General features: G+C 41.3%; 1 protein-coding gene across 1 annotated transcript in view; it reads right to left on the bottom strand.

Moving 5' to 3' along the window:
- The window catches only part of KMO (kynurenine 3-monooxygenase (kynurenine 3-hydroxylase)), a 170,067-nt gene that overhangs the window by 55,896 nt on the left and 104,305 nt on the right, over positions 1-9,866 (bottom strand). Inside the window, exon 8 of the mRNA XM_006868580.1 lies at positions 3,484-3,649. Coding sequence (XP_006868642.1) covers positions 3,484-3,649 — 166 coding nt within the window. The remainder of the gene's footprint in view (positions 1-3,483; positions 3,650-9,866) is intronic.

Genomic DNA, 9,866 nt, shown 5'->3' with positions numbered 1-9,866 from the left:
TAAAGGTTTAAAGAGCAGATCGGTTTTCCATTCAACAATTCATACACATTTTGTTTCATCTCATTGACTGCAATCCCTACAGTGTAACAACCCTTGTCCCATTTTCTCCCCATGTTTCCTGTTTCTAGTCCTCCTTTCATAAACTTCTGAATTTTGCCCTTAGATAAATGCTGCACTTTTGATCTCAAGTGGTTGATGATTCTAAGGTGTGCATACATCTCTAGTGTTATTTTTTCCCTTATAGACCTGACTATTGTTTGGCTGAAAATTGAGCCATGGGGGTGAGTTCATTTCCAGAACTGAAGGATGACTAAGAGCCATACTTTTGGGAGGTCCACCAGTCTCTATCTGACCAATAAGCCTGGTCTTATTTGTGATTTTAGTTTTCTTTAACAGTTTTCTCCCACTCTATCCAGGACTTTTTAATATCCCTTTCAGAGTAGTTGGTAATGGTAGCCATTTATCGTGTAGTTCTTCCGGTCTCAAGGTCAAGGAGACTGATGTTCCCATGGTCCATTAATTCATTGGACTAATTGTTTCCATGATTTTAAAAAAATTGTATTCACTCTTCTTCCCTCCAGACAGGGAGAGTCCACTAGTTACATCTTAGATGGTTGCTCACAAGCGTTTAAGACTCCAGTATCTACTCAGTAAAGTAGGATGTAGAGCATTTTCTAGGTTGACCTTTCTGTCCCACAAGACCATGGTCCTGAGTCCCCATACCCAGTGACTCAATCTCTCAAAGTGTTGGGTTATGGCCAAGATGTTTCATAATTTCGTCCTCTGTAGACACCACTACATTCATAGACATACTTGCAATGAATATATCTTTGATTAAAAGGAAGTGATTTTTAAAATGAAATGTTAAAGTATGAATTTTACTGGATATATTTGTTACTATGTAACATTAGCAACCTAAATTGACTAGCTTTTTACAAATGTCTGAATTTCATATTGTTGTTGTTGTGAAGTGCCGTGGGGTCGGTTCCAACCCATAGCAACTCTGTATAGGGTTTCTGAGTAGCAGCTGGTGAGCTTGAGCCACCGACCTTGCAGTTCAAACGGCTTTGCAGTCTGGCACATTAACCCACAGCACCACACCAGGACTCCAAATTTCATATGTTGTTGTTGTTAAGTACCGTGGAGTCGGTTCCGACTCATAATGACCCAGCAGAGGGTTTCCAAGGCAGTATATCTTTACAGGAGCAGAACACCTCATCTTTCTCCTGCAGAACCACTGGTAGTTTCGAACTGCTGACCTTGAGGTTGGCAGCCTGACTCGTAACCACTACACTACTAGAGCTCCATTTCATGTGTTATTGTTTGTTGTTCGGTGACTTTGAGTCAGTACCGACCCATAGCAACCTTATGCACAGCAGCACAAAACACTGCCTGATCCTGGGCCAACCTCACTACTGTTGCCACACTTAAGTCGATTGATGCTGCAATTTGGCCAATCCATCTCATTGGGGGTCTTCCTCTTTTTTTCTGACCCTCCACCTTACCAAACATGATATCCTTCTCCAGTGACTGGTCCCTCCTGACACTATGTCCAAAGTATGAGAGATGAAGTTTGGACATCTTGACCTCTAAGGAAAACTCTGGCTGCACTTCTTCCAAAACAGATTTATTGGTTCTTTTGGAAGCCCATGGCACTTTCAATATTCTCCTCCAACACCATAACTCAAAGGCATCAATTCTTCTATGATCATCCTTATTCACTGTCCAGCTTTCACATCCATATGAGGTTATTGAAAATACCATGGCTTAGGTCAGGCGCACCTTAGTCCTCAAGCTGACATCTTTGCTCTTCAACACTTTAAAAAGGTCTTGTGCAGCAGATTTGCCTAATGCAATACATTGTTTGATCTCTTGACTGCTGCTTCCATGAGTGTTGATAGTTGATCCAAGAAGAATGAAGTTCTTGACAACTTCAATCTTTTCTCCATCGATAAGAGTGTTGTTTATTGGTACAGTGGTGAGGATTTTTGTTTTCCTTACACTGAGATGTAATCCATACCAAAGGCTGTGCTCTTTGATGTTCATCAGTAAATGTTTTAAGTCCTCTTTACTTTCAGCAAGCAAGGTTGTATCATCTGCATATTGCAGGTTTTTAATGAGACTTCCTCCAATCCTGATGCCACGTTTTTCTTCATATAATTCAGCTTCTCAGATTATTTGCTCAGCATACAGGTTGAATAAGTATGGTGAAAGAATACAACCTTGTCACACACCTTTCTTAATTTTAAACCATTCAGTGTGCCCATGCTTCTTGGTCCAGGTACAGATTCCTGATGAGCACAATTAAGTGTTCTGGAATACTCATATTTCGCAATGTTGTCCATAGCTTGTCATGATCCACACAATTGAAAGCCTTTGCGTAGTCAATAAAGCACAGGTAAACATCTTTCTGATATTCTCTGCTTTCAGCCAAGATCCATCGGACATCAGCAATGATATCCCTGGTTCCTTGGCCTCTTCTGAATCTGGCTTGAACCTCTAGAAGTTCTCTGTCAATGTATGATTCTAGCTGTTTCTATATTACCTTAGGCAAAACTTTACTCATATGGGGTATCAAAGAGATTGTCTGATGATTTCCGCATTCTGTTGGGTCATCTCTCTTTGGAATTGGCAGAAATATGGATTTCTTCCAATCAATTGGCCAGATAGGTGTCTTCCAAATTTCTCAGCAGAGATGAGTGAGTGCCTCCTGTGCCGCCTCACTTTCTTGAAAGATTTCCATTTTCATTCCATCAATTCCTGGTGCCTTGTTCTTTGTCAATTCCTTCAATGCACCTTGGACTTCTTCCTTCAGTATCATCCATTTCATATAGGACATATTAAATCAGTACATTAAAACTAATGTTTCATGTGCAAATAAATTATTTAGCTAACACTGCTTATTTATCCTTAATTCTAAGCCAAGATCCTTATTACTCTGTTGTTACTCTATTTTTCCTTTGTAAGTTCATACTTCTATTTGTTTATGGTGAATATAGGAATGTGCATGCCACATATTTGCCGTAGGTCACATATGGTTGAACAGTGAGAACCAGGTAAAAAAATTAAGCTAACTTTTTAAAAAACTTGATATTCATTTTATTTAATAATTATTAGATGTAGTCATATTTATCAGCACTTAGATTATCAGTATACTAGATAATTGATTTCCAACCTAATTTTTTCTCCCAAGAAAAACCAGACAAATGACATTATATTTCCTGGGTGTTTCTAGTGGGGTGGCTGGAGCTCATCTCTTTTTTTCTCACCCCAAAAAACACATAAAAAATTTAAAGAAGTGAGAGTTATATTATTAAAGAGATAACTATACATCCAATTTAGTATTAATTACAAAGCAATTGTGGCAAACTTCAAAAGCGTTCCATACATGCTTCTGTGAAGCATCATACTAAAATATACTTCTACAATGGTATGGGAAGGAGAATGGCTTTTGATGAGGGGATGAAATGGAAACTGGCTTACATCTCCATTCTTAGGTGGTATAGTCAACTCCATATACCCATGAGGAATGTATTGTTGACTGTAATCAAAGCGAGCTGTCTTCATGAACTGACTTCTGACAGTTGAGTAGGCTCCATCACATCCTACAATCAGGTCATAAGCAACATCTGTAGAAACATTGTCAGATCTGAAAAATAAAATGAACCATCAATAAAAATGTTTAATAGCAAAAATGATGATGTACCTCTACTTGGCCCTGGAAAATAGTGGTTCAATAGGTAACTCAGAAGACTCACTCTTACATGTTCAGTATTTGAACTAGTTCTTCCCAGTTCAGTCAGAGTCAAGGAGTCAAAAGTAGAATAGATTCAAAGTTGTCCATTCCAGAATAGACAGAATGATACTGGACCAGAATGTAATCAGTACATCAGAGCATAGCCCTGCTAGAAAATTAATCTTCCTCCCAAATGACAAGGGCATCATACATGTTACATAGCAAATAAGCCTCTCGACTGGCAGAAGCAGAATTAGAAGTGCCTGGCTCAAGGATGGTGGCAAATGTGTGTTGCACTCCATTGTACAGTCTTGATGACAATCCAATTTCCCACATCAGGCTCCTGAAAGGGCTCCCTATGCCTATTCCAGGTCTACCATTCCAGGGCTTTGAGCCATAATTTTTCCCAGGCAGTTATAATTCTAGAACAAGCACAGTTTAAAAATGTGGAACTGTTCTGATTTGGCTGCATTGGCCATGCCTGAACTTGTTGGAACCAGTTTAAAGCCCTGATTCAGAGCTTTCAGTTGACAGGCCATAAAATTAAGTTGTCAATACTTGTCTTAATTATGGATTTGCTTATGAGAATGAGAATAATACACAACCATGATAATTAATAAAGATGTGCATGTGAGGCCATGGGAGTGTTGAGCTCTCTGAACAAGGAAGATAATCTTTAAAAGAGCTAAAATCTTTCCAAGCAGAGGGAACATATTAACAATATTATTACTCATATTTCCTAGCACTAATAAGTTTAACTTGAACTGAGGATAGTAGAAGTGTTTAAGAGCAGGCTACATTGTGAGGAGAGATATAGGAGGAGAGAAAATAATTTTGGTTGTTAATACAACAGTTTAAATACATTATTGTGGTGAAAAAGGAAAATAAATTTTAGTAGGATGATGATATATAAAAACTAACAATTTAAGAAAAAAATCACTGGGCAGTGAATGTATTTAAGTGGAAACAGACAGACAGAAGGGAAGGAAAACAGGGACAAGATGGTTGCAATAGTGTATGTGTGCAGGGATGAAAACTTGTACTGCTATAATGGACCAGGAAGGAAAGGAAGACAAACAATCTAAAGAAAGTAGAAGGTCGGAAAGACTGGGGAGGATTAATGCTGTTGTTAAGTGCTGATGAGTCATTTCCAACACACAGCGACCCTGTATAGTGTTTCTGAGGAGCAGCTGGTGAATTTGAACTGGTAACCTTGCAGTTCAAACTGACCTTGAAGTCTTGTGTTAATTCTACAGTGCCACACCAGGGCTCTGGGGAAGATTGATAGATTTTATTTAATGGGAGCGAAGTAGACAAAAAGGACACATTAAGAATGAACTTGAAGAGGTGGAGCTTGATGGCGGATAAGGTAGGAGTGCAGTGAAGTTCGCCTACATCAATACCACAGAATACCAGGCAAAGTGGGTTCAGGTAAGAGTTCTAAAACTCTGAACCCCATAGGTAGGAATATTTAAAATGTTTGAAGGTTTATAGCTAGTGGAACTTGTAGCGGAGGTAAGAAAATGCATATTTTTGAATCTGTCAAGTAGGTGAAACAAAATGGCAAGACCAAGTCAGGGAGCAAATCCACCACAAAATAATGTTTCAGGAAACTTGGGGCAAAGGTGAACAATAGACTTTGTCGGTTTTACGTTGTTCTGATTTTCTTTTTCTTTTTTTGTATCTGTTCATTGCCCACCCACTGTTTGTGCACCTCCATTCTAGTGACTAGAGGGGGTTCCTGAGGGAGTGGACAGCCCCCACCCCCAACACCACCACTGGTGGCTTCTTCTGCCATGCATGTGCACAGATACTCTCATCCCAAGAGCTGGCCCTGCACTGTTTTTCAGTAGGGAAAAGGCAAGAACAAGGGGTGTGCAGAGGGAAAGAGAGTTTAAAAACAAAACAAAGAGAGTTTAAAAAACAATGAAATTAAATCCTGAGGTATAGCATAACAATGAACAGTGGCATCTTGAAATTTATCAAACAGCCTTGAAGGCAAGAAGCCAAAAGAGGACATTAAAGTCATACTCATATTACGCTACAGATGTTTTTCTTTTCTCCCTTCTCCCCAATTCTGCGATTATAGACTACAGTATCCAATCGAGTTTTCGTTGTTGTTGTTTTGGTGGGGTTTTTTTCCTTGTTTGTTTGTTTTTTTTTTTTGCTATTGCTGCTTTCCTGTTTTATGCTCCCCTTTTTTCCTTTGGGGGACTCTTTCTCTCCCTATATTACCCAAGAAGAAACAGCAACTGCTGCCATATAGTTAAGCTACAACCACACTTTATAAAACACCAAAATCCAGGCAAGAACCAATACCAACTGCCATATACCAGGGAGGCAGGCAACACCTGTGATAGTTACTCTGAGTTAAGCAATAACAACATCATACAGGAAGAGAGCAAAAAGTCATTAAGAAGACAAGAAAGAAGGAAAAGGTCAAAATGGGATATCAGAAGAGATACTGAAACTTGCTCTCCAGCATAGAGATGCTAAAGCAAATGGAAGAAATGAGGAGGTCCAGGAGCTGAACAGAAAATTTCAAAGATCAGCTAGAGAGGATAAAGCCAAATATTACAACAAAATGTGCAAAGATCTGGAATCAGAAAACCAAAAAGGAAGAACACTCTCAGCATTTCTCAAGCTGGGGGAACTGAAGAAAAAATTCAATGCTTGACTTTCATTATTGAAAGATTCTCTGGGCAAGTTATTGAAGATGCAGAAAGCATCAAGAGAAGATAGAAGATGGACTTCTGGTCTGGGCGATAGCAGTGAAAACCTGGTAGGGAATGCTCCATTGTGAAGAGACGGGGATCCCACAAAAGAAGCTCTCATAGAACTCCGGAGCTCTGGATCTGTTATAAGATCCAGGACGTCAGTTTCCTGCACTCTCAAGTGAAAAATCATGATAATAAGGAAAATAGTGTGAGTTACGAATCTGGAGACAGGACTCCCTCGGCAATCACGCTGCCCCGGCAGAGTTTAGAGGGCAGGGCTACAGCCAATCTGGCTCAGAAAACCGGTGCTAAAAGTGGTGCAGACATCTGCAAAAAAAAAAAAAGAGGTGCAGGAGAATACACATTTCTCCCTCTGTTTCCCTGTCCCGCCTTCATTGCTCAGCCCAGACAACATCAGGCAGGACAATTTTCTCATGGTACAGAAAGAGGGAGCTTGGCAGAGGCTTATGACATCACCCGTGGAGACACGGCCCTAAATTTTCTCCAGTGGAACCCTTGGCAGCTGTGCACCTTGGAGTCAGTTCCAACTCCAGGCGACCTTGTGCAGGGTTTCTGGGGCTATGGGTCTGTGCAGGAACGGAGCGCCTCGCCTTTGTCCCGCGGTGTAGCTGGTGTTTTCAGCTGCTGACCTTGAGATTCGTTGCCCCTTTCACAGCCGCTGTGCTACCTGAGCTCCCTATGCAGGACTCATACAAAGCACTCTGTAAAACCCCAACATAAAAGTACTCAACTATCCAGAGAATTGCGCTGTGCACACGCAGATATCTAACTTGTAAGGACCAAACTGATTTTACCTGATTTTGCCTACCTAGAGACTGCTTGACTTAACTCTAGTCAGGCTCAGGAAAGCATTTTAAATAGACAAGGCCTCAGTTATTAGTTCCCTCCAGAGGCAAGGTCAATCTCCATTCTGTACATTAGCCTGAACACGTCCTCTAGCTCCAAGAAAATTATATATGTATAAATAGCCAGGCAGCTCAAGGCCAGAGGCCAGATGTTTTCCTTTACCCTAGCCTAAGAACAAAGACCACCAGTCCTGACCAATTAAACTGTAACGTCTTATGGTTTGCCAATTGTTAACCAATCCAAAGATTGTAAAGCTGAGAAACCTGAGCTGTTTGAAAATTCTATAAAAACCCTGCAGACAATGAATTCGGGGCTCTTTCCCTATTCCGATGTGTCGGATAAGGTTAGAGACCTGGCTCGAGCTTGATTAAACTTCCCTTATGTATTTGCATCGGTACACGGCTCCTGGGTGGTCTTTGGGGGCCCTGAATTCTGGGCATAACAAACTGACCTTCAGAGACAAAAATAGTGGACAATCTTTCTCCCATCATCTGCTCAATATCTACCTGCGCACCTCTACCTTAGTTACTAGAGGAGAGGCCTGAGAGAGCGGACACCCTCACCCACTGCTGGCCACTGCATGACATGGATGAATCTTGAGGACATTATGTTGAGTGATATTAGTTAGTCACAACAGGAGAAATATTGCATAGGACAACTACTGTAAAAGAATAAGAAAAATAACCCATCCTTAAGGGGGTGGATTCTTTGCTGGTTACCGGAATGTGTAGGGTGAGGTGAGGGGAGGGAAGGGATCATGGAGCATAGGGTAGGGAATAGACACAAGACAGTTTGGGTTCTAGGGAAGGGGACAATACACAAGAAGGGGGAGGGCAATGGAAGGAAAAGGCAAATGGAAAAACAGTTAGTCAGGTTTGCATGGGCTAAGTGGAATAGAGGTAAATAATGATGTATGCACAACCTTGGAACAATAGGGCTCTGGGATACAGGGATTGAGACATGGTTGGAATGTGCAAAAGGGGGGAAATAATGTTAAGATGCTTGACTGTCTTTTGAATCTTGGTTTCTCTGGCATACCATTATAAAATAGACACCTGAAAGGGAGAGAAAGGAATAGACAGAAATATCACCATAAAAAGCTTTGTAAGTCCATCTTTTGCCTATACCTGATTGGAATACCTAAAATGGGGTACAACGTGCCCAGTGAAGGAGACTTCCTGTGGAGCCTCTGAATTACACAAGACATAGGTGGAATCCTGAACCCCGTCCAGAATCTTCTGAGGTGAGGAATTTCTACTTGAAAGGACAGATAGTCCAGTCAGGAGCGGCTAGAAGAACAGAAGATACTTCTTGAAAGAAAGACCTACAGGAAAAATACAAAACAATAATGGCAGTCAGACTGATTACTACAAGAGCAAGCAAGTTGCTCACCTAGGAAACATCAAGGCAAGTGGTCAGGTCCTCTAATGGCAAACCCACTTCCAAGACTAAAACTCAATGGGAATACACAAGCAGACATACACTCTGAATGGTGACCACATTCGTCACCAATAAGGAGAAGTGAGGGAAAAACAGCAATGAAGCTGCAAGCTAAGTCCTACAATGTTCAATAGACTCCTGTGAACCTGGGTGAAGACCTGGTTGGTCAGCAGTGTGGCAACCTGGGGACTCTTCAGCCCAGAGTCAGTGACATAGCCACAGAGGACTAGAGTGGAGAGTGAAACGTCCAACTGATAAGAAGAGAGGGCATATGCACAAGAACACCCAGACTTGCAGATAATACCCACTTGACCTGGCTTTAATGGCTGGATGACTAGAGCTCAACTAGAGGAAGAAAGAAGAGGAAAAAAAGAGTAATCTGATATAATTTGATGAACTTGACCTACACCTATGGATGCAGTAGTTCAAAAGTGGGAACAAATCATTACAGCAAGGATCATTCCCACCCTCTCCATACACAGAGTAGACAGGGATGGGCAATTTGGACATTGGTTACCCAAAATGGTGGGGTAGGGGGCGGCTACAAAGGCAAGAAGTGACTGGCTTACAAGGTTTCAAGAGGGATCCTAGATCCAGAGGGTGCAGAGAAAGGTAGAATCTCCATTGAGTAGTATCCAATCCGTCTGGGCAGGGCTGATGAAAGTAGTCGGGGATGGCTCTCATGTGGCACAACAGTGAATAACTATTATCAGGACTGACTGTGAGGGTTGGAAATGTAAAGGTAGATGTTTTGTAGCAAAAGGAGGGGAGTAATTGACTTTTCAGTCCAGGAACAGAGGTCCCTGGGACCATCAAGGGAGAAGAACGGAGAGCAGTAACTTACCCAGAGAAACAGTGATGCCAGAGATGGAGGCAGAGATGATGATGTGGAGAGATGAAGTGACTGGGGACTCTAGACCCAGAGAGGGAGAGGGGTTGTGTGCTGACGACTAGAGGGCAGGCTTGCAGGGTATACCCTTTGGTTGGTTGATGATGCATGGAGGAGATTGTAACCATTGCTTTGAAACACTATACAATAGGATGAATGTAAAGCTAATGTTCTCCAATGTAAATTATCACATAATTCACAATAAAACCTTTATATA

The sequence above is a fragment of the Chrysochloris asiatica genome, unplaced genomic scaffold (genome assembly GCF_000296735.1).
Source record: "Chrysochloris asiatica unplaced genomic scaffold, ChrAsi1.0 scaffold00119, whole genome shotgun sequence".
NCBI lineage: Eukaryota > Metazoa > Chordata > Mammalia > Afrosoricida > Chrysochloridae > Chrysochloris > Chrysochloris asiatica.
Note: the sequence above shows the minus strand (reverse complement) of the source record. Positions and strands in the feature narration are given on the sequence as shown.